This window comes from Rana temporaria, chromosome 7 (assembly GCF_905171775.1).
Source record: "Rana temporaria chromosome 7, aRanTem1.1, whole genome shotgun sequence".
Classification (NCBI taxonomy): Eukaryota; Metazoa; Chordata; class Amphibia; order Anura; family Ranidae; genus Rana; species Rana temporaria.
In genome coordinates, this window is record NC_053495.1 from 14,934,821 (window position 1) to 14,960,525 (window position 25,705).

A 25,705-nucleotide genomic window follows, 5' to 3' on the forward strand; every position below is an offset into this window, starting at 1 on the left:
GCTTTGTGGACAATAGTTAATTGTCCCGAGTCCATTTGGAAGTACTTTTCACCCCTCCGAAATGTAGGGGAGACATGTTTGAGGCTTTTTTTCCCTGGGCCAGTATTAATGAAAGATGTTTTTCTGGTAGCTCTAAGTGGAGATACTTCACCATTCAGACCTCAAGCAGACCAGACCAGGTCCAAACGTTCCCAGTCCTCCCCTGCCTAGTAGCCATAAACCACCCAATCCTCACCTACACGTCATACTAGACCCTAAATTGGGGCGTTATAGAGCTGTTAATGTCTATCCTAAGTGGGTACTGTAAATTTCTGTACTCGTTTTGTAACTGCTTTATTAATTGCCTGAATTTTTTTTTTTTTATAACAAACATTTAGAGTGCCTTGTGTCATGATTAACTTTGGGTGTGTCTTTTATATCCTTCAGGGACCCAGGGGTCCTCCTGGAGAACAAGGAACAAAAGTAAGTGCAGCAATCATCTCTCAAATGTCACGCTATTATCTTTTTTATATATATACATTAGTTGTTTGAAATAATTAATGTATGTAAATAGTTTGACAATAAATTTTCCAGTAACTTAAGAAATAAGTCACCTTTGCAATAAAACATTTAAATTTTTTATCTTTCTACTCGTACCTGGCTGATACTCTTTCATAAAATTACGATTTTGTGTACAGCACACGCCTTTAGTAAAGAGACTGGAAGCATGTGCAGAATGATGTTGACTATATACAGTATTTGACTGTCATAATATGCTATATATTTACAGTTTATAAATATATATAGTAGGGATGTCCCGATACCGATACTAGTATCGGTATCGGTACCGATACCGAGCATTTCCCCGAGTACTTGTACTCGGGGGAAATGCTGCAATGCCTCACCCGATACCTGGGAATGCAGGGGAGTTGCAAGTCTTCTCTCCCCCGTGCTCAGTGCTGTCTTCCCCCCATGCTGTTGTCTTCCCCCCCGTGCTGTTGTCTTCCCCCCCGTGCTGTTGTCTTCCCCCCATGCTGTTGTCTTCCCCCCCGTGCTGTTGTCTTCCCCCCCGTGCTGTTGTCTTCCCCCCCGTGCTGTTGTCTTCCCCCCCGTGCTGTTTTTCCCCCGTCCGTGCTGTTTTTCCCCCGTCCATGCTATTTTTCCCCCGTCCGTGCAGCTCTCTCACCTCCCCCTGTCCGTCCGTGCAGTTCTCTCTCCTCCCCTTCCCCCGTCCGTCTGTGCCGTTCTCTCTCTCCCCCCCCCCCCGTGCAGTTCTCTCTTCCCCCCCGCCACCCGTCTGTCCGTGCAGTTCTCTTTCCAACCCGTCCGTCCGTCCGTCCGTGCAGTTCTCTCTCCCCCCCCCCATCCGTGCCGCACTGCCCCCTCAATCTGTGAGGGGGGAGACCGCTAAGCCCGGCTCCTACCTTTTCCGAATGAACAGAGTCCGTGATCATCGACTCTGCCCATTCATATAACTGAGCATCATAAAGCCTGTGTTTACGATGCTTCAGTTTATGAATGCAGAGAAGCTTCTCTCCATTCATTTCAGCTGAGGCTGCTGAGAAAGAGACTGGGGAATATGTGTCCTTAGACCCCTGATATCTCTCCAAAGACCCCCAACAGGGCTGATTAAAAAAAAAATTGCAATAAATATATATATTTTTTTTTAAATAAATAAAAAATAAAATGTAAATAAAACAAAAAAAAAAAAACACTGACAATCCACCCGGGGGGGGGGGGGGGGGATTGTCAGTGTGTTTTTTTTTGTTTTATTTACATTTTATTTTTATTTATTTTAAAAAATATATATATTTATTGCAATTAAAAAAAAAAAAATCACTGTAAAAAAAGAAAAAAAAAATTGTAAAAAAAAAAATAAATACAGCCACTGTCACATGACATTAAAAAAAGTATCGGTAATCGGTATCGGCGAGTACTTGAAAAAAAGTATCGGTACTTGTACTCGGTCTCAAAAAAGTGGTATTGGGACAACCCTAATATATAGTATATCCCAGTGTAACTAAGCAGGACCTCTTCTTTACTCAAAGCTCTACCAATTCCCTCTGCCACACCCGCATTTAAAGGGAGGCTTTAGAAGCCAGTAAGGAGTTACCATTTTTTTAATCATACGCACAGTTCTATGCGACTTTAATCTGATATTTATTTTTGTTTGTTGGCTGACAGGGTGACCGAGGACTGCCTGGCCAGGATGGAGAAGCCGGAAATAAGGTGCCTGGGAAAATGCTTTAGTAAATACGCCTAAGAATTAGTGCAGGACAAGTGAACGTGCAACCTTGAAATGTGCTGGAACGGTTGTTGGTCCCAGAAGTTCAACCCTAATGCAACTACACACAATATATACACTCACCGACCACTTTATTAGGTACACCTTGCTAGTACCGGATTGGAGTTGGACCTCCTTTTGCCTTCAAAACTGCCTTCATTATTCGTGGCATGGATTCAACAAGGTGTTGGAAACATTCTTTAGAGATTTTAGGCCATAGTCACATGATTGCATCACGCAGTTGCTGCAGATTTGTCGGCTGTACATCCATTATGCAAATCTTCCACCACATCCCAAAAGTTCTCTATTGGATTGATATCTGGTGAGTGTGGAGGCCATTGGAGTACAGTGACCTCATTGTCCACTGGTAAGATGATTGGAGCTTTGTGACATGGTGTATTATCCTGCTGGAAGGAGCCATCAGAAGATGGGTACACTGTAGTCATAAATGGATGGACATGGTTAGCAACAATACTCAGGGAGTCTGTGACGTTTAAAGGATGCTCAATTGGTACTAAGGGGCCCAAAGTGTGCCAAGAAAATATCCCCCACACCATTACACCCCCACCAGCCTGAACTATTGATACAAAGCAAATTCTGACCCTACCATCTGAATGTCGCAGCTGAAATTGAGACTCATCAGACCAGGCACAATTTTTCCAATCTCCTATTATGCAATTTTGGTGAACCTGTGCGAATTGTAGCCTCAGTTTCCTGTTCTTAGCTGTAGCCCATCTGCTTCAAAGTTTGATGTGTTGTGCGTTCAGAGATGATATTCTGCATACCTTGGATGTAACAAGTGGTTATTTGAGTTACTGTTGCCTTTCTATCATCTCGGACCAGTCTGCCCATTCTCCTCTGACCTCTGATATCAACAAGACAATTTTGCTCCACACAACTGACGCTCACTGGATATTTTCTCTTTTTCGGCTCATTCTCTGTAAACCCTAAGAGATAGTTGTGTGTGAAAATCCCAGTAGATCAGCAGTTTTTGAAATACTCAGATAACAACCACGCCACATTCAAAGTCACTTAAATCCCTTTTCTTCCCAATTGTGATGCTCGGTTTGAACTTCAGCAAGTTATCGTCACCATGTCTAGATGCCTAAATGCATTGAGTTGCTGCCATGTGATTGGCTAATTAGCAATTTGTGTTACCAAGCAATTGAACAGGTGTACCTAATAAAGTGGTCGGTGAGTGTATGTTGCATCCAAAAGACTTTGACCTTCGAACAATTTAAAGCAGATTTGACCTTTCATGAATTAGTAAGGTTCGTGTTGCTCAATTATTGTGAGTAAAAAACAAAACAATAAACTATTTTTTATCATTACATAAAAATACATTGAGGTTGATTTACTAAAGCCAAACAGACTGTTCTCTTTGCAAAGGAATATTCCCCAGAGTTTAGCAAATGTGATAAAGCTCTGTTGACTTCCATCATCCAATCATGCTTAGGAAAAATGCATTTTTTTTCCCGTTTCACCATGTTCACTAAGTGATATGTAATATAACCACCCAGGTGTATTCTTAGGTAATGCAAAATAACACTTCAGTGACCCGTTAGATTTGAGAGAGAACCCAATTATACACGTGAATAGTTGCGGAGTGTTATTAAAAGGTCTCTAGTTTATTGAGCACAGATTCACAGTATACGTCATTTCTTTAGCAAGCATCTGCTTCCATCCTGACAATGCAAGTTCCTGTTTTCATCTCAATGATGTATGTTACAGTTAAAACAGGTAATGTATTCTGGGCTCTTCAACCTCAAACCACAAGATAAAGTCTATGGCCCAGATTCACGTACAGTGGCGTATCTTTGACCGGGCGAAGCGCAGCTCATATGCGCTACGCCGACGTAACATAGAGAGGCAAGGCCAGTATTCACAAAGCACTTGCTCCATAAGTTACGGCGGCGTAGCGAAAATGGGCCGGCATAAGCCCGCCTAATCAAAGTAGGCAGGTAGTGGGCGTGTTGTATTAACCACTTCGTTACCGGGCCTATTTTGGCACTGTTCTCCTTTATGTAAAAATCACAATTTTTTTGCTAGAAAATTAATCAGAACCCCCAAACATTATATATTTTTTTTTAGCAGACACCCTAGGGAATAAAATGGCGGTCATTGCAACTTTTTTTCTCGCACGGTATTTGCGCAATAATTTTTCAAACGCCTTTTTTTAGGGAAAAAACTTTTTCATGAATTAAAAAATAACAAAACAGTAAAGTTAGCCCAATTTTTTTGTATAATGTGAAAGACGATGTTACGCCGAGTAAATAGATACCTAACATGTCACGCTTTAAAATTGCGCACACTCATGGAATGGTGCCAAACTTCGGTACTTAAAAATCTCCATAGGCGACGCTTTAAAAATTTTTACAGGTTACTATTTTTGAGTTACAGAGTAGCTCTAGTGATAGAATTGTTGCACACGCTCTAACGCACGCGATGATACCTCACATGTGGGGTTTGAACGGTGTTTACATATGTGGGCGGGACTTGCATGCGCGTTCGCTTCTGCACGCGAGCGACCGGGACAGGGGCGTTTTAAATTTTTTTTTTATTATTTTATTTTATTTTTTTACTTCATTTTTTTATTTTTACACTTTTTTTGACATTTTTTTTTTTTGATCACTTTTATTCCTATTACAAGGAATGTACACATCCCTTGTAATAGGAATCACTGTGACAGGTCCTCTTTATGGAGAGATGTGGGGTCAATAAGACCCCACATCTCTCCTACAGGCTTACAAGCATGAAATCGGTGAAAAACATTTCACCGATTACATGCCGACAGCCGCGATTGCGGCTTTGTTTACTTCCGGGTACCGGGCGTGACGTCATAACGTCGCGCCCGGCCCTCCGACAGTCATAGAGATGACTGTGACCGTCTGGTCACCAGTCATCTCTATGGTTCAGCAACGCGCGCCGGCCGATTCGCTCTCCGGGCCCCCGATGGCACGGGAGAGCCCGGAGAAGCACCGGATGGCGGCGGGAGGGGGGGGACGTCCCCTCCCGCTGCCTAGAAGAACGATCGAGCGGCGGAACCGCCGCTTTGATCGTTCTTCTGGTGCACAGAATCGCCGGCTGAAGACAGAGATATCTGAATGATGCCTGCAGCTGCAGGCATCATTCAGATATCACCACTCAAAGTCCAGGACGTCCCAGGACGTCCTACGGGTCTGAAGTGGTTAAAATGAATCGTGACCCCATGTAAATGAAGCGCCGAACGAACGACGCATACGTGCGCATTCTCAGAATCACGTCGAATTTACTCCCTAAGATACGCCGGCTCAATTCCTAAGACGTGAACGTAACCTACGCCCAGCCCCATTCACGTAATCCGATGGCAGTTCCGACGTCCATACCCTACATGACTTAGACCTGCTATTTGGTGGTTTATCTTTACGCCGGACGTACGCCTTACGTAAACGGCGTAGCTTACTGCGACGGGCGCAAGTACGTTCGTGGATCGGTGTATCTAGGTCATTTACATATTCGACGCATAAATCAATGGAAGCGCCCCTAGCGGCCAGCGTAAATATGCGCCCGAGATACGACGGCGTAGGAGACTTAGGTCGGTCGGATGGAGCCGAAATTCAGGCGTATCTCCTTTGCAGAATCAAGCGCATAGATACGATGGCGCATCCGTGGACTTACGCGGCATATCATTAGATACGTCGGCGTAAGTCTTTGTGAATCCGGGCCTATGTAGGTGAGAAACAGATGTTGTCTACAGATAGACATTTTGTAGCTTTACTTCTTAACAGAAACGGGAAGTTTCTTCCTGGACATGGCGCTCCTATGAAAAATCCAACTTCCCTTGCAAAGTGAACAGCCTAGTAAATCAACCCCATGGTGTCCATGTTTGATCATGTCAACAGGCCAGTTGGCGCTTGTTAAAAAAAATGTTGTCGCACTAGTGCATGCCACACTCTCTATTCAATCCTATTGAGATGTTCCATAGTATGATCACATACTTTGGAACTATCAAAAAAATTGAAAGGCGTGGGCATAAAGACAGAATAGCCCATAATTTGCTGGTTTGTAGACAGGTGAGTATAAGACTGGAAGGGCATGCTGGGGCAACAGGGTTCACCGATTGTGTCTTTTTTTTTTTTCTATTGGTTGACTGCTCAATGCGTTGTGCTATGACAGTTATTTGTCAACCATTACGAAAAAAAATCCAGTCTATGGGTAAAGGATTGATGATGTCATCGGATCCAGGCAGGCTTACTAAACAGGCACATTCTACAATCCTGCACTTCCAACACAAGTACTGTTGGGTTGGTTATATTTTCATATGGCTCCTCTTCCAGTGAAAGTTTTTTTTATCAAAAACAGAAAGCCAGAGACACATAAAACTTTTCCTGACTTTGGTCAAAACTAAAAAAAAGAAACAAACAAACAAAAAAAATGGCTTTAATCACTATTTAGTTGACACCCACGCCTCCATATTGTAACAAGGTCACAGGGTGATACACCTAAGCAGACCATTTATTGACTTTTTACTTTTGCAGGGTGAACGTGGTCCTCAAGGTTTCCAAGGTCTTAAGGTCAGTAAAGCCTATTCATGATATCCTCTTGTTACACAGGATGTTTTTATTTTATATACGCAGGACAAGCATGGATAGGTTATGGCTGAAAGTGTATGAAAGAAGAAACAAAATTTGAATGTTCACTCTGGATAACTTCAGTCTAAAACACGGGGATAACCAACTGTAAGCTGGTTTTGACAGCCAGTCCCCCAGATAAACCCCTCTGTTTAAAAGGGGACCTGAACTATGGAAGCTGTGTCCAAAAAGGCAGACAAAGGGAAAGGGCCAGTTCCCAGTATTGCCTGTGGTCTCCCTGCAGCTTATCTTTTTCCCTTTGTTGACTTGCCGCGTCTTGTTCTGCATGGAGGTGGCCATCCTGGTAGAGGCAGGGCTTTGCTTACTTACACTTTATTGTCAAAAATATTGGGACGCCTACCTTTACACGCACATGAACTTTGATGGCATCCCAGTCTTACTCCTTAGGGTTCAGAATTGAGTTGGCCTACCCTTTGCCGCTATAACAGCTTCAACTCTTCTGGGAGGTCAGGCGGTGGGGAAGTAGGCCGGGGGCCGAACTTCCGAGGGACCTCGCCGTGACGAGGTCCCCAAGGAGCAGGGACGGGTAACTGTCAAAAACAGATACCCCCTCCCCCCAAAAGGTGCCAAATGTGGCAGCGGAGGGGGGGAGGAAGCAAACTGCTCTTTTGGGTGGAGCTCCGCTTTAACTTGTTTTCTCGGTTTTATATAGTTCTTTTTGTGTTGATTTAGAATTGTTTATGTATTGCTGTCATAGGATAATACATCTGGTATGAACATGCATGAGAAGTTATGAAAAAAACATTTTTGACGGTTTTTGTCAAGTTACAAATCTAATTTAGTTAGGAGGACGAGAGAGTTTGTGGGACTTTAAATGAGGTACCGCCATGTCAGGTAAAAATAATAACATAGAAATTAAGTTACAGTACATGATTTATTTATTACAATCTAGAGTTCACATCAGATATTTTGTATCAAATAAATAGGTAGTCACAAGACTTACACTTAATATGCTGCTCATAGCATGCAATACAAATAGGAAATAGTCATAGTATATGTACATGATAAAATAAATCAATTAAAGAACATATATAATAGAAACAAGTAACTGTTGGCATCTAGTGGCATCCAACGCGTTTCTTGGCATTACAGCCATTCATCAGGAGAGTTATGAAGTAATAACTGGAAAGGAAAATGGACAGGGGTTAATGATAATGCCCTTAGAATAAGATGGGACAAGGAGACTATGTCTCAACAAGATGGGGACAAATTGGGAAACTTACTGCACTGCATACCTAATTTAGTATTTGTATTTATCAATGATACAAAAAGTTCTTTCATAGCTTTCCCAATTTTTGCTTGGATTAAAAAAAAAAAATCTATTTGTTTATAGGACATATTTATTAATAAAGAGAAAATGAAAGGGGCTGTAAAGCTTCATGTTTTTTCACCTTAATGCAACATATGCATTAAGGTAAAAAAACACCTTGCACTCTCCGAGCCCCCGTTTTACTTACCTGAGCCCCGAATCTCCGTTGGTTGCGATCCCGCGTTGCTTTCCCCCAGCTCTTGTGGGCTATTCATTGGATGATTGATAGCAGCGCAGCCACTTGCTCCCGCTGCTGTCAATCAAATCAATGACGCGTTGTGCCAGGGGGCAGGGCCGAGTGATGCACTCGGCAGCTATGGCCGCCGAGTCTATAACACGGGAGCGCGCCCGCAAGCTAACCCCCTTAGGAGAGCGCTACCCAGAGGGTGATTAGCTCTTGCGGGGAGAAGCCGAAACAGTCGCCAAGGGACCCCAGAAGACGAGGATCGGGGCCACTCTGTGCAAAACACTGCACAGTGGAGGTAAGTATGGTATGTTTGTTATTTAAAAAAAAAATTGTAAACCTTTACAACCCCTTTAAGGTGGGGTTTCAGCAATTTGCTTTACCCGTGGATGTAAATAAAGTATTATTTCTAAATAAGTGTCCTAAAATTTGATACATTTCAGGGAACTCCAGGGCAGAATGGTCAATCAGGAGTAACGGGACCCGCGGTAAGTCTATTCCTGTTGCTATTTTTTTAAATAAATACACAATTTTTTGAGAAATGTTTTTACTACTTATTTTAATTCTTGCACTCTAATGCTTTAGTAAATAAACCCCATAAAGAGATGCACCAGTTTTGCAGTGATGTACTGAATAAGTTTTTATTTTGCTCAGACATACAATTTAAGGGATATATTTATAAAAACCTTTATTGCACGAATGTCAGAAACATTTGTGAAAGCTGAAATAAATTTCACTGTGTGTTTACCAATGGATTAACTCTTGCATCATCTCTTGTGGCCAAAATGCTGTATTGTTTTCTGCCTCATGGAGAAAATCTGCATTTTGGCCACTAGGTAGAGCTGACAATGCAGGAGTTAATCTATTTAAATACATACAATAACATCTAGTTCAAGTTGTATGAATATTTCTGATATTTGTGCAACAAATATTTTATAAATAGACCCCTAAATATCAGGTTTAGGGTTATCTTAAGAGTTAAAGCTGATCCTCAAATTATAATCTGATTGTATAGTTTCCTTTACATTTACAAAGATAGTGTAGTGGCCAGACATCTTAGCCGTATTGTCTTAATGGAATGGACTGGACTCAGATCTTGCAAGTAACATTTTATGCTGTTTTCTTCACAGGGACCTTTAGGGCCACAGGGTATCCAAGGAGAAAAGGTAAGTAGCACCTTCTCAAGGCCTGTAAGGCACATTTGACACTGTTATCTCCTAATTGTATTCAGCTTTTCCTTTTGTTTGGTCAGTACAGAGAAATCTTGGAAGCACTTATTTTGTATCCTATTGATACAGTGTTGACTTAGGACTGTACAGAGTATGAAAACCTCTCCTAGTTCCGCTGCCAAAAGAGTTTACTCTCTGCTACAGGGTTTTTCAACCAAGGTTCCACAAAACTCTTGAGTCCTGCAAGGGGGCCCCACCACTGCCCACAATTGGAGCATAGCCCTCTCTGCCCAATGGTGTCTTTGCCCGATGGTGTCATCTGCCATGTAGTGCAATGAGTTACAGTAGCTGAGTACCATTGAGGGGATTGAAATCAGCTCAATAGTACTCTTTTAGTTATGGCATGTTACATCTTTTAGTTCTGGCATGTACAGGGTAAGAAAACCTCTCCTAGTGCCTCCCCAGAAGAGTTTACACTCGGCTACAGGATTTTTAAAACAAAGTTCTACAAAACTCTTTGGTTCTGCAAGGGGGTCCCACTACTGGCCACAATTGGAGCATATTCCTCTCTGCCCAATGGTGACTTCAATATTCCCTGCAGGAAACCACATCTGCCATGTAGTGCAATGAGCTACAGTAGCTAAGTACCAATGAGGGGATTGATATCAGATTAATTGTATTATTTTAGTTCTGGCATGTTACATCTTTTAGTTCTGGCATGTACGGGGTTTGGAAGACCTCCCCTAGTTACTCCCCCAGAAAAGTTTACACTCTGCTACATGCTTTTTTAACCAAAGTTCCACACAACTCTTGGGTTCTGCAAGGGAGTCCCATCACTGGCCACAATTGGAGCATATCCCTCTCTTCCCAATGGCGAGTTCTACATTACCTGCAGGATACCACTTTTGCCATGTAGAGAAATTAGTTGCAGTAGCTGAGTACCATTGAGGGGATTGATATCAGCTTAATGGTACTCTTTTAGTTCTGGCATGTTACATCTTTTAGTTCTGGCATGTACAGGGTTTGAAACCTCTCCTGCTTTCTCCCCCAGAAGAGTTTACTCTCTGCTATAGAGTTTTTCAACCAAAGCTCCACAAAACTTTTGGGTTCTGCAAGGGGGTCCCACCACTGGTCACACTTGGGACATATCCCTCTTTCCCCAATGGTGACTTCAATATTCCTTGCAGAATATCACTCTGTCTTAGTTACAGCAGCTGAGTACCAATGTGGGGATTGATATCATGTCAATGGTATTCGTTTAGTTCTGGCATGTTACATCACCATTGTAAGCAAGCATCCATTGTATGCACTCTCACTTCACCTAACCAACCTGTATGTTTCTGGATTGGGAGAGGATAAACAGAACAGACATTTTGATTGTTTCCATAAAAACATCCCATTCTGACAGTTACTTAAATCACGATCCCATGCCTAATGTGAGCCATGGGGTTGTTCAATGACATTCTCAGACACTCTCTATGTGCTATTTCAGGGTGACCAAGGAGCTCCCGGTGAGCCTGGCAAAGTGGTAAGTAAATAGACTCAGTTCACCATGCAATTGTAATGCTTATCTTAGTATGTTACCAATGTTTCTTGTACATTTTCCAGATTTCCGTAGCCCCCGGGATGAAAGGAGATAAGGTGAGATTATATACCTCTTAGGTTTCATATACATAAAATCGAAATTTAAATGTAACTTTTTTACTGTATGAAAAAAAAAAGATCATACACAAAGAAAGAGAATTTAAAAAAAATTATAAAAAAACATTAGGTTAACCTAGATGATCTCAAGAAAAATGCAATATGAACTATTTAACTTGGCAAATTATTTGCAATTGTGTTTATATTAAAATGTAATACCGGTATCTATGCATGGGAAAAGACAATTGCCCATACTGGGGTACCAACATCTCTCTAAATCAAGCCAAACCAATAAAAAGAACATTAATGGGACTTTATACCATACTTACTGTAAGGTTGGTGGTTCAACTAGACCCGGGTTTTTAGGACTCCTGGATGTATGGAGGCTCTCTGATGCATCGGCGAGTCAGAACACACACACAGCAATATGGTGAATGCAAGACTAGACTTTATTTCTCGTGCGTACTTGCACCTAATAAAATCATACAAGAAAAGGAACGCCCTTGGCTCAGCCAATCATATATTTAAGTAATTAGGTTATACAAGTAATACTCGTCACAATTTATACAACGTGTGTAAAACATAACAGTCTATATTCTGTGTGACCAACTAAGACCTTGTTCCCTCTGCACGCCTTATCTTATGTTATTGTTCTCTGCTCAGTACATAATAACATTTGGCAAGGTTGTTCTTAGCTTCTGTGTAATTAATCCTAGAAGCTCTGGGTTAAAGGATACATCTTCATACAAGCATTCATTACTATGGGGGAACTCTAGCCTTATAATGCATTGATATTATGGGGGAACTCTAGCCTTACACTTACATGATTCAGTGATCTATCAAAAAAATCCACCTTTTAATACAGTTCATTAAAATCATCTATAAGCATCAGTAGCGGTCCATCCATTAGGTGCGCACGGGCGACACCCCCCTATCTATGTGTCCGGCCCCCTGATCTACATGCAGGGCACCGGACGCATGGATTCCAATGGAGGGGGGTGTTTTTTTTAAGAGGCTCTAATAGGCTTCAAAAAAGGGTGGTCTCGGGAGTAAGTCCGGCTAATTCCACAAATCCCAGAATTAGGGAAACGTAGGCAAGCAACTGCCCTTCAAATGAATACCCTGGTTGCATATGAAATATTGTATTCCTCCTCTTCAATAAATCAGCACATGATGCAGCCACTACATTTTGTGTTGTAGCTCCTAGTTACTTGAACAGAGCTTGCCATTCAGAAATTCCAAATTTTGGAGGTTCATGTTTTCAAAAAGTTTGGCTGAGCCACAAACTTTAATTTGTTTCTTTGGTCTCTAGTTATGAACACAAATGGTTGCATAAGGACTTCTGTAGTATCTCTTAGTAAATTAAATGTTTGAAGAATTGGGGAGCTAGGTGGACTTCAGTGAATGGCCTTGGCTTACTACAACGTAGGTGGCACAAAAACTGGATGAAGTAGGGTTACAGAGCAGAGTGGAACTGCACTTGGGCAATAATATTGACAACTTTTTAACTGTTTTTCATGTTTACCAACAGGGAGATCGTGGTTTTCAAGGTCTAGAGGGACCAAGCGGCACCAAAGGAGTGCCAGGAGACAAAGGAGAGAGGGTAAGTACTGACCATTAATCATTTTTTAAAGCAGGGGTCTCCAAACTTTCTACACAAAGGGTCAGTTTGCTGTTCTTTAAACTCTAGGAGGCCGGACTGTGACCAGCGTGTGTAGAAGATGTACTGGTGTTAATGGGACTAACCAGTGTCCCCTGTTTTGCTATTAGGGGGAGGAATAGTACTCCATCTATAGTATAATAGTGTCCTATCGTTAGTGTCAGAGGGAGCTATAGTGTCCTATCATTGGTGCCAGTGGAAGGAAAAGGGCCCCATTATTGGTGTCAGTGGGAGGAATAGTGCCTCATCATTGGTGTCAGTGGGGGGAATAGGGCCCCGTTATTGATGTCAGTGGGGAGAATAGTGCCTCATTATTGGTATCAGTGAGAGAAATAGTGGCACGTCACTGGTGTCAGTGAGAGGAATAGTGATCCATCATTAATGTCAGTGGGAGGAATAGTGCCTCATCATTGGTATTAGTGGGAGGAATAGCGTCACATCATTGGTGTCAGTGGGAGAATTAGTGTCACATCATTGGTATTAGTGGGAGGAATAGCATCACATCATTGGTGTCAGTGGAAGGAATAGTTCATATTCCCATCGCACACGTTCCTGGATCCGCTCTTGGGTTTGGGTGCTCGTAGCAACAACCAGCTGGATACTGGTATACGTTACAGTATAAATATTTGCCAGCACACCATGGAACAACGTGAATAGCGTCCAAACAGATGTTTTATTGCATGATCACAACACAAAGAGAGTGCAATGTTTAGGAGCCACGTGGGGCCCCTTCGTCAGGCATGTGATGACGAAGGGGCCCACATGGCTCCGAAACATTGCACTCTCTTTGTGTTGTGATCATGCAATAAAACATCCGTTTGGATGCTATTCACGTTGTTCCACGGTGTGCTGACAAATATTTCTACAGTGGAAGGAATAGTGCCCCATCATTGGTGTCAGTGGAAAAAAATAGTGCCCCGTTGTCAGTGGCAGGAACTGCTGCTAACAGTGGAGAAATAATTCCCAAAGGGCCTGTAAAAAGGCAAGCAAAGGGCCGCATCCAGCCCCCCGGGCCACAGTTTGGAGACGACTGTACTACAGTATCAGGAAGTATCATAATGTAACAAAAAGACAGCTGTTGTTTTAGCCTAGGTGTATTCACTTATATAGTGGTGTCCAATTGAGCAAGACTTTACAGAGTCCTATCTAGGCCCTGCCCCAGAGGAACTTACAAGCTAAGTTCTCTGTAAGTCCTACAATAATACATGCACTATAGGCAGTTTGGTCATAAGCCATTTTTTCTTTATAAATTTTGGTTTAGAAGACCAGAAGTTCACCTAACTGTGAACATTGAAGTAATGTGATATCTAAAATGAGCTCTATATTCAAAAACCTTATGAAAATGATCATCAATATCATGCTTGTTTGCCTTAGTAGATTGTATTCTTTTTTTTATAATTAGGGTGCTCAAGGTTTTGGCAGTCCTGGTCAGCCAGGAGCGAAGGGTGAAGCAGGGGAGAGGGTAAGTCTTACAGCGTCCACCATCTTATTTCTGTGTGGTCTTCTAATAATTGCTGGAATTTCATAGGGCATTGTAAAGAGTAGTGATGGCACAGCCAATAGCAGCGCATCATATCTTTCCTCAGTCAGTTCTATAAAATAAGATTGCTTATTTGTTAAGGTTTACTGTGGTGAACATACTTTCTTATACGCTATGAAAAGACAATGTTGAAAGTGTGAAACGCGTCAGCTCTTGTATTCCGTTGTTTCGCTGTGGCTCGTATTTTTTCTTATAATAAAGGCATTGATGTTGAGTGCGGCTGTCCCATACTTTCTTATAGTAATGGAAAATCTATTTTGATAAAGCATTACCAGGAAATCATACTCTATAAAGATGCTTACTAATAGTTTGGCGTTCAATAATGTAAACATATTTATTTAATATACTGTTTCTGGTTTTCTTTAGGGTATTATGGGTCTCGTTGGAAGGGCAGGTGCAAAGGTATGTCCACTTGTGTTTATTTAATAAATTATTTATTATCATCACCCACTTTCCCGCACCTAAAAACCTCTGCACCTCCCCGATTTATTACTACTGCGGACCTCACCCATTGGAGCGATGACCACTTGCTATGCTGCTCCCTGGAATAATGACTCTCACTCTAACCACCCAATCAGTAAGGAGCACCCACCGCTGAACATATGACCCCTCTTTGTATCACACATCTATGTGCATAGTTGTTCGTAATCAGGGCCGTCTTTAATGTTGATTGGACCCTGGGCAAAAAAAATCCCCCCCTCCATGAAATTTCACTCTCTACCTACTTTAAGATATACAATAAACAACAGCTAGACTCAAAATCTGTTTACTGTATCAGATCAGGCAGTGATTGCGATTGGTTGCCAGAGGTTACAGCATATCATTACCACTTACTGACTGGTTGCTAGAGGTTACAGCACACATTACAGCTCACTGATTAGTTGCTAGAGGTTACAGCAAATGATTTCTTCTAGTTTATTGGTTGCTAGAGATTACTGTACAGTAATATTTCTCACTAATTGGTTGCTAGAGGTTACAGCACATCATCTCTTCACTGCAGAGGGGCATGATATACATATGAATGCCGCCTTTATTTAAATATGAATGCCGTCGGCCTCAGCTATTTACATATGAATGACGCCACTATTTACATATGAATGCTCCCATTATTTACATATGAATGATGGTAATTTACATGTAAACACAGGGTCTGCAGGTAAGTCATCTGTACACAACAATAGGGCAGAGCTGGGCAGCATTAGTAACTGAGATATCAGGACACAGCACAGGACTAAAACTTCAAGGGAATAGTTGGCAAGTATAAGCATAGGCGTGCGCACAGGGTGTGCCCAGGCACACCCTAATCACCCCATGCACATTAGTGTTATCGCTCTGTGTAGCAACAGGAACATGGGAAAGATCTCCCTCTTACCAGTTCTGCCATAAGAGAAGAGTTTATGCTCTTTTCTTTCACTGTGCCAGCAGGGAGATCAATGTGCCGGGGTCATATATATGTAGATACATACACATGCATGTCTGTTTGAGCTTAAGAGTGCATACCCTAATGCATTAGGCTGCGCACACCTATGAGTATGAGGCAGCTGCTTTGGGCCCCACAACAATGACATGGCCCAGGGCAGCGGCCCCTTTTTCCCTGCTTTAAAGACAGCCCTGTTTGTAATGCACTTTGAAACTCAATATGTTTATTCCAATTGGGTGACCTCACAAGAAGTTGAGAGAATCTCCCCAATAGGGGGCACAGACATACCAACGTTTTATACCCTTTGCCATAACTAGAAAAATTAAGCTTCACATCAATAGATGTCAATCTTATTCAGTAGTCAAGTGTAATTTTCCACATGCACACACCCAAGAAACTGACTGTTCAGTAGAGCTGGGTGCTGTAATGAGCATAGGCTGGAAACCGTGGATGATCAAAGTGAAGTAATGTCATTAGCACATAAAGGATTCCTTGAAAGGGTCCAAAGCTTTATTTTCGTGGTCGAATGATAAACACACAGCAACGTTTCGGAGCCATGCAGGGCCCCTTCTTCGCCACTTGCCTGACGAAGGGGCCCTGAGTGGCTTCGAAACGTTGCTGTATGTTTATCATGTGACCACGAAAATAAAGCTTTGGACTTTGGAGGAATTTTTGGTGTGATGATGAAATTTCTTCACTCCATTCAGTAGCCAGACACGTAAATTACACATTTTGCCACTCATACAATCCCTTTTTTTCCCACACACTTGTCCACTTTTTTTTCTCTACCTTCAAAAATTCCCTTTTCCTTTTGCTATTCCAGATAATGAGTATATCGTGTGTTGCTGGTGCTGCTGCTTAGAGCCAATCCAACACAAGTACATACTTTTTTTGTTTACCCAGGGAGACCCAGGAGATGCAGGACAAAATGGAGAACCTGGAAAAACTGGTTCACAGGGGCCAGCAGGACTTCGTGGTAAGGATGGAGAAAAGGGAGATAAAGGAAATGATGGTATTCAGGTAAGACATTTCTTCTTGCTCCTAAAATACTGCTTCTCTTCGTCTGTCTCCACTTTTTGCCAATCCCATGCAGAATTTCTAATATACCTACAAATATCCCAAGTTCTCCCTCTATACGTGTTCTTGCCAATTTACAAGCAATCTCATTGCCTGGTTCCTTGATCCACACTCTTAAATTCAGGACTTCTCACAAGATTACCCTCACCCCTGGAATTCTTTTTCACATGATGTTGGTTGCTCACTTACCATGAGGGCCGCCATCAGGGGGGTACAGGCATTACAACTGTAAGGGGCCCGAATGTTCCCCCCTTCTCAGTTCACGGTCAAGAGGAGAGGACAGAAAACACTTTCATTTCTGCAGTTCCCCCCCCTCTCATGTCGCGGCTGGAGAGAGGAGAGAAAACACTTTCATTTTCAGCAGCACCCCCCCCCCCCCCCCAGTTCTCATGTCGTGGCTGGAGAAAGAGGAGAGGAGGAAGAGGTGGTGGGTGATGTGACACTGTCATTTTCGGCATCACCCCCCCCCCAGTTCTCTGCTCCAGGGGGCCCATGCCTGAAGCTGTGTAATGGGCCCCAAAATCTCTGATGGCTGCCCTGCCTCCCATAAAAAGCTTATAGCAACTTAAAACTTACTTCTTCAGATAAGCATATATTCTGATGCAAGATATTCTCTTCAGCCACTGCTTCCTTCTCCACCACCTTACAAGCCACTTATATAAAGCCACCTTTTTGCCTGACCTCTTGTTTCTACTCTCGTGCCTCTAAATCAGGAATCTCTAAACTACGGCCTTCCAGCTGTTACAGGACTACACCTCCCATGGGGCGTTGTAAAACTCTGACATACCCAGACATGACTAGCCATGATGCAAATTGTAGTTCCTGGACAACTGGAGGGCAATAGTTTGGAGACCCCTGCTCTAATTTGTAGGTTTGTATGGTCAGGATTCTTTTGATGTTTGATTAGAAGTGTGGTAAATTTTGTGGTAAATGGCAAAGCAAATGTATTTATCTTCTAAAGAGTAAAGGTTTATACGTTTAATCAACATACAAGAGAACACATTATCAACATGGCGTAGTCAGAACTCATTGTAAGAAGGACAAAAACCTAGAGGAAAACATCCAGCTGGATGTATCTAGTACAAACTCCCTCAGTTGATTTCCACTCGCCAAATGAGAGCAAGCGAGTGGAAATTTTGAGGGCTGATATAGGTATACTGTATACATTAGATAACGTTTTGGAAGATATATAATTGAATTGTTTTGCCATTGTTTCAGTAAAGAGGTGACACTACCTTTTCCTTGTTTCTCTTTTCTTGCAGGGTGAACCCGGAACACCAGGAAGTGCTGGAGAGCGAGGTCTAAGGGTAAGAACAAATGTGACGACATAAGGGCTTTAATTAAAACAGTTCAGGAAGCATGCATCTTAATCACGTAAAACCAATCACAGACCAGCTATTACTTAATTCAGACAATAGATGAAGATACGTGATTGACAGCCTTGAGGGACTTGTTCCAACTCCATTTTTTTAATTATCAGTAACCAGAAGTTACTTTACCACTCTTATGCAGATGACACACAACTGTACTTTTGCATCTGCAACAAAAAGGATCATTATCTCGGACTAGAGAAATGCCTTACCTTGATAGAAAACTGGATGACGAAGAGTTACCTCAAACTCAACGGCTCAAAAACAGAACTTCTCCTGTTTCACGCCAACCGAAAAAATCATCCCACAACAATATGGACACCTTCGCCCATTCTGGGTAAAACCATCACCCCTAGCACCAAAGTCAAAAGTCTCGGAGTCATTTTCGACTCCTACATGACAATGGATGCACAAATAGGGTCAGTAGTCAGCGGATCGCACCATCTGCTGCGCCTACTACGCAGACTCACTCCCTTTATCCCAAAAGAAGACATAGCAGTCGTGGTGGGAACAATTATCAACTCCAGACTTGACAAACAAATGAGATGCCTTCATTGGTTGCCAGTAAAAGACAGAATCACTTTCAAGGCACTCTGTCTGACACATAAGTGTGTTCATGGAAATGCCCCCCAATATCTATGCGAAAAACTAAAAGCTCACAACCCCAATCGCGTTCTGCGATCCATCAACCAAAATCTACTCCAGATACCCAAAGCCAGATACAAGTCCAAAGGAGAACGAAGATTCGCAGTGCAAAGACCTAGACTGTGGAACGCTCTACCAACCAGCATCCGATTGGAGGTGAACCACTTGGCCTTCAGAAGAAAGATCAAAACCCATCTCTTCTGAGGGCAAAAAGTTTACTTCGGAAATGGTTACTAAGCGCCCAGAGGCGATTCGGTTCCCATGTGTTGTGCTATATACGTTTTTCACTCACTCATGTGCTACTGTGGAACGTCTCCCTGCTTAGTAACAAGTGCCAAAATCCAACTTCCGAAGGTGTTTTATCTCTCTAATGAATAGGGAATCTGCTTTATGACTACAGACCCGGTCAATTGGCTAATATGTCTTCATGCGTACTTCAAAAAAAGTCAATAACTTGGTTTTATTTTACATATGGATAACTAGAAACAGAACACGGTAAAGAAAATCATAGGGATTCAATCATATTTATTTATGTAAAAATAGCAAATCTCAAATAGTAGTACAAGTGGGTAAGTGGGACTTTAAGGGCACCAATACAAAAATACACAGGTATATAAAAACTCAATTGACTTTCTGTCTCGATTTTCCATTAAAATTTTCTATCCATGTTTGGGCAGTTTAAAGAAATAAACACAATGTACACATTATATAAGAACATTGCTATAACTTTATTCTTGTCAACTTGTGACATCTTTACCAAAAAAACGTAAAAAAAGATTTATTGGGCCATTTTGTGCAGATATCTGTTTATTCTTTCGAAAAATAAATGACTGTGATTCTTTCCAATTAGACTCTGGTTTGGTAGATATGCTGTTTTCTGTTTCCATCCATTAAGAATGACAATTCTGTTTTCCTCAGGGTCCTCCGGGGATCAGGGGCATATTGGGAGAAAAGGGAGACCCAGGGGAGCCGGGAGAAGATGGAAGGAATGTGAGTATCTATAAAGAAACACGGGGGACTGTGGTAAATATTTACAGTAAAACCTTGGTTTGAGAGTAACTTGGATTAAGAGCGTTTTGCAAGACAAGCTAAATTTTTTAATACATTTTGACTTGATATACAAGGGATGTCTTGATATAAGAGTAGCGTCATGTCACCACTGAGTATAAAAAAGAAGAGAGGAGCCTCTAAGTGTACCAATATGGTTACATTTAATGAAGGTACAACATTTTGCAACATATTGCTACACTTAGAGGCGCCTCTCTTCTCTTTTATACTCTGTAGCTCCTGCTGGATTTTGCGTCTAATCCCCTTCTGGAGGCTTCCATTTGTGGATGGAAATTTTATGGTTGCACATCCTGGTCACATTGCTATAATATTTTTATATGGACTATAAACTGAAGAACCTATGAATAATTGGTTGTGGAACGAATCATTTGAGTTTACATTATTTCTTATGGGAAAATTCGCTTTGATATACAAGTGCTTTGGATTACAAGCATGTTTCTGGAACGAATTATACTCGCAATCCAAGGTTTTACTGTACCAGTAAACACAAAACAGGCTTTCTACCATGTTCATGATGTGTTAATTTAGAGACCTAAAATTTGATAAGTAGTATTGTTATTGGGAGAGAGTTTGCTGGGTGTTGCTTGTGAAGGCAGAAATGGAATCAATCTAGACATGGAAGCCAAAATATAATTCCTTTAAGCTGACTGAGCGGTGCAAATAAGGAATATGAGGGCCATGTGCAGCTCAGAGAAAACCAGTTGGACATGACTGCTTTATCAGAAGACTGTAAAATGTCAGGAAATTTGTCAGACAGATAGTTGTCCTGTGGACAGATTCTCCCACCTGAGCTGTGGATCTCTGCAGCTCCTCCAGAGTTACCATGGACCTCTTGGCTGCTTCTCTGATGAATGCTCTCCTTGCCCAGCCTGTCAGTTTAGATGGACGGCCATGTGTTGGTAGGTTTGCAGTTGTGCCATACTCTCTCCATTTTTGGATGATGGATTGAATAGAGCTTCACTAAGGTTCTGTAACAAACCTCTGAGGACTTCACAGAACAGCTGTATTTATACTGAGATTAAATTACACACAGGTGGACTCTATTTACTAATTAGGTGACTTCTGAAGGCAATTGGTTCCACTAAATTTTAGAAAGGGGTATCAGAGTAAAGGGGGCTGAATATAAATGCACACCATACTTTTCAGATTTTATTGGTAAAAAAAAATTGAAAACCATTTATCATTTTCTTTCCACTTCACAATTATGTGCCACTTTGTGTTGGTCCATCACATAAAATCCCAATAAAAGACATTTATGTTTTTGGTTCTAACATGACAACATGTGGAAAATTTCAAGGGGTATGAATACTTTTTCAAGGCACTGTAGTTATGTGGGTGACAACACTTTTGGCCAGTTTTGGTTAAGGTCTACTGACCTACCAGCTTACACAAACTACATACAGCCAGTACCCCTGCTGGAAATTAAATCTTGTGTCCCAGCACTGAAAACAAGGAGCACCAATCACTTAGACAGAACACATATTATATTAAAGTGCACCCAATGGCTCTTTTCCATGTGGCAGATTATCTTCAGTATTGGTTTATATTTATTCATAAATTTGTATTTTGAGGGTTATCTCCAAGCCCTTTGCTGTTTTTTGTAGATAATTTCAATAACAAATCACTCTCTTTATGATTTTTCTTAGGGGAGCCCTGGACAGCCCGGTGGTAAAGGTGATCATGGTGACCCGGTATGTATTTCATCCCTTGTATTTCATCCTACATAGCCCTTCAAAGTAGGACATTACACTGGTTTTGTAAAATAGAGCCGTGACCTCTAAACCAGGGATGTCGAGCTCAATTTCATTGTGGGCCGCATCAGCATTATGGTTGCCCTCAAAGGGCCGATTGTATCTGTAAGATTATATACATTTATCCAGGGCTTTTTTTCTAATAGAATAGGTGCAAGAACTCAACTACCCCCTTGCCAAACCATGTGTTTGACACATGTGCCCTAAACCATGTGCCCTAAACCATTATATACTGAACCCAGGAATATGACTAGAACACAATTCCACACAATCTACAGTATGTCTAAAGGGTAATCAGAAAGCTTGACAGTCAATGGTTGGTTACCCCAACTCGCTAACGTGAATCTATTGTCGTCTATGGCCCAGATTCTCGTAGAACGGCGTATTTTTGCGGCGGCATAACGTATCCGATTTACGTTACGCCTCCGCAACTTAGACGGGCAAGTGCTGTATTCTCAAAGCACTTGCTCCGTAAGTTGCGGCGGCGTAGCGTAAATCGGCCGGCGTAAGCCTGCCTAATTCAAATGTTGAACAGGGGGGCGTGTTTTATGTTCATGTGCTGTAACCCGACGTGATTGACGTTTTGCACTTACGGCGCATGCGCCGTCCCAGTGTGCTTTGTGTCAAAGTACGCCGCAAGGAAGTATTGGTTTTGACGTGTACGTAAATGACATCCAGCCCCATTCACGGACGACTTACGCAAACAACGTAAAAATTTCAAATTTCGTTGCGGGAACGACGGCCATACTTAACATTGGTATGCCGCACTTACGCCACCATATAGCAGGGGTAACTATACGCCGGGAAAAGCCTAACATAAACGGGCAAAAATGGGCAAACGGGCAAAAATGGGCACACACCTAGTTAAAGGCTACCTTGCGGTTGCCTCTCCCATTAGAACAGCGCCAACCTACACCCCCCTCCTTTCTTTCATCTTCTTACTCCACCCAGGTGGTAGTAATTTAGTAGGGGCAGCAGTTTGTTTCATTTCCTTTCTGGTGTACTTTTGCTCTCCATAGTGCGGATCCAACCCATCTACTATTCCTCACTTATTAAACCTACTCAGCCTTCTGTGCAAAGTCCGTTTAAATTTACCAATGATTATGTAGTATGAAGGTTTTCCTAAAAAAAATGATTTAATCTATCTCTATGAATATCAGGCAGGCTTTCGTAGTAAATAGTTCTTGGTGGTATTAATTACACAATCAGACTATATTGTACATAATTCTCTAATTAATCAAAGCCAGTGGCTTGCTGTAAATCAACATTTTTTTTCTACTTTTTTAGGGCCCCCAGGGACCAGCTGGACCACCAGGGAAACCAGTAAGACTGTTTAATTCGTTACATGACCTCTTTGTGCATACTTCTACATTTTGGTTGTCATCTTGTTGTGTAATTTCTGTTATTTTTATCATGTTGGATGTCATTCCTTTTATTATTTTTATCATTATTATTATTATTATTATTATTATTATTATTATTATTATCACTTGTATTATGGCCATTATGTTTTCTGTGAATATACGTGTTCCTTAACAAGTTATGTTTACTTTTTCAAGGCTTCTTCTGAATTGGCAACAGCTGGATTGAAAGGGGATAAAGTAAGTGGTCATACATTATGTTTTTTTAAACGAATAGAAAAGATTTGTCTTTTATACTGTATATATTTTATTTTAAAAATGTGTATTTTTGACATCCTTTCCAAGCGCTCACTTTTATTCATATTCATATATTTAGGGAGATGCTGGAGACCCCGGGGAGCATGGGGGGAAGGGACAGAAGGGTGAACCTGGTGCAAATGGCCTCCTTGGAGAAAGGGTAAATAAGACACGTCTTCGATATTCTCAGTATTATTATTATTATTATTATTATTATTATTATTACCATTATTATACGGGATTTATATAGCAACAACAGTTTGCTCAGCACTTAAATGCCAAACATTTTGAAAAAAGGCCAATCCTCCTGCAAGATAATGTCACATTGTTCTAGTATGCATGACCAGCCTGCTAACCAACTGAATTGTCCTGTCTAACAGTATGCAATGCATTAAAACCAGGGGTTTACTTTGCACACATTTGCAAATACGTGTGTAAGCTACAGAGCCCCATCAAGGCACCCCAATATCTGTAGTCCTAACTCTAAATTTTCATCAGAAGTAAGTGTTATATTGATTAAAGTTGTCATAAATCAATATAGCACTTTCTCTTGATGAAGAGGAATGACATATAATCTTCGAAACGCGTCGAGCTTCACTCTGTACATCAAGTGGTTTGTTATGATCTCATGTGGATTGAACTTGTAAATTTGTGATTCAAACTCTATATGTATTTATGATTCTATGTATTAAATTTATATAAATTAAAAAAAAAATTACTGTCTATATACTCAAATCTTTGTATTCGACTCCACAGCCAACACAAATTTTACCAAAATGTATATAGTTTAATATCTACTGCAGATGTCTTTGTACAAATTCATAATGCATCTTATACATAGACCTGTCCTTTAACATGTAGGTTACCTTGTTGATAAAGAAGTAAAGAATTTGAAAAAAAATAATAATATCCAGGCCATACGCTCAGAGCCGGTGCAGCTGAAATCAGAATTAATTATTAAATTCTTCTTATTTTCCTTCAGGGCATTGAGGGACCCCGGGGACCTCCAGGAAATCGGGTGAGTCTCTGCATTTTTAGGAATTAATCTAAATCCTGAGTTTAGAGTATTATCACTTGAGTCCGGGTGCTTTGTTGAAAAAGCAAAGTCAGATGGGTAAAAACAGTAAAGAACTGTGCAAGTTTAGAGGCCTTTGGTCTCTATGGAGGGCTGCAGATACTGTGCACACTTGGCTATGCAAAAAAAAAAAAACAGCTTGTGCTAAAGAAAAAGCCGCAGAACCCTTTTTAACAAAATATATATATTTTTTTCTTAATTTATTTAATTAAGTTCTGACCATCTGCAGACAGCAAAGGAAACCCTAACGAGGTCTCATATAGCATCTAGTGTGCTAAACAGAGACTTGAATGATTCAGAGGAGACACCAGCCCCCCTTCCCATCCCCACTTATCCTCTAACAGAATAACAACATCTTAGGCCCCGTACAGACGAGCGGACAGTCCGATGAAAACGGTCCGCCGGACCGTTTTCATCGGACATGTCCGCTCGGAGATTTCGGTCTGATGGCTGTACACACCATCAAACCGAAATCCCCGCGGACAGACAGCGCGGTGACGTGGCGGTGACGTTGACGCCGCCACGTCACCAAACCAGGAAGTAAAATACTTCCAAGCATGCGTCGAATCCATTTGACGCATGCGGGAGATATCTGTCCGCTGGTTAGGTGTACTAACCAGTGGACATGTCCGCCGGACAGCTTTCCAGCGGACATGTTTCTTAGCATGCTAAGAAACATTTGTCCGCTGGAAATCTGTCTGCTAGCCTGTACACACGATCGGATCTGTCCGGTGACACTGGTCCGCGGACCAGTTTCAGCGGACAGATCCGGTCGTGTGTACGAGGCCTTAAAGGGGTTGTAAAGGCAGAAGGTTTTTTATCTTAATGCATTCTAATACTAACTTGAGCCCCATCTTGATCCAGCGATTTTGCCATTGGCTCCCGCTGCTGTCATTTAGCCAAGAGAAAGAGAGGGGGCGGGGACGAACCGCAGCTCTGTGTCTGAATGGACATTATTATAAATTCATCTACATTATGAGCTTTAAATTTTTTTTTTTTTAATGTTAAAATTTAACCAAAATCAAAAAGTCATTAAACTTTCCTCTAAATTCTGCTATTTCAATACTTATTTAGGGGGACCCTGGCGATCGTGGAGCTCCTGGCGAAAAGGTAAACAGATAAGAATCCTTATTCACTATCAAAATATTTCTGCATAGGAGATCATTAATGTAAAGTGCGTTTTTTTTAATTAAGTTTACGTCATTGTGTGGCCTTGTTTTGGAAGTGGAGCCCCAGCCCCCCGC

At 41.6% G+C, this 25,705-nt stretch overlaps 1 protein-coding gene and 1 long non-coding RNA gene across 2 annotated transcripts in view; both read left to right on the forward strand.

The window, feature by feature from the left end:
- Window positions 1-25,705, forward strand: part of COL7A1 (collagen type VII alpha 1 chain) — a 262,626-nt gene that overhangs the window by 138,454 nt on the left and 98,467 nt on the right. Inside the window, exons 44-62 of the mRNA XM_040360996.1 lie at window positions 427-462; window positions 2,164-2,208; window positions 6,781-6,816; window positions 8,831-8,875; window positions 9,518-9,553; window positions 11,049-11,084; window positions 11,165-11,197; window positions 12,729-12,800; window positions 14,260-14,319; window positions 14,764-14,799; window positions 16,508-16,837; window positions 18,157-18,201; window positions 19,828-19,899; window positions 21,624-21,668; window positions 23,016-23,051; window positions 23,288-23,329; window positions 23,466-23,546; window positions 24,369-24,404; window positions 25,536-25,571. Coding sequence (XP_040216930.1) covers window positions 427-462; window positions 2,164-2,208; window positions 6,781-6,816; window positions 8,831-8,875; window positions 9,518-9,553; window positions 11,049-11,084; window positions 11,165-11,197; window positions 12,729-12,800; window positions 14,260-14,319; window positions 14,764-14,799; window positions 16,508-16,837; window positions 18,157-18,201; window positions 19,828-19,899; window positions 21,624-21,668; window positions 23,016-23,051; window positions 23,288-23,329; window positions 23,466-23,546; window positions 24,369-24,404; window positions 25,536-25,571 — 1,158 coding nt within the window. The remainder of the gene's footprint in view (window positions 1-426; window positions 463-2,163; window positions 2,209-6,780; window positions 6,817-8,830; window positions 8,876-9,517; window positions 9,554-11,048; window positions 11,085-11,164; window positions 11,198-12,728; window positions 12,801-14,259; window positions 14,320-14,763; window positions 14,800-16,507; window positions 16,838-18,156; window positions 18,202-19,827; window positions 19,900-21,623; window positions 21,669-23,015; window positions 23,052-23,287; window positions 23,330-23,465; window positions 23,547-24,368; window positions 24,405-25,535; window positions 25,572-25,705) is intronic.
- LOC120945090 lies at window positions 12,205-15,078 on the forward strand. The gene is made up of 3 exons (XR_005750539.1): window positions 12,205-12,800; window positions 14,260-14,319; window positions 14,764-15,078. It is a non-coding gene; the product is annotated as an uncharacterized LOC120945090 (long non-coding RNA).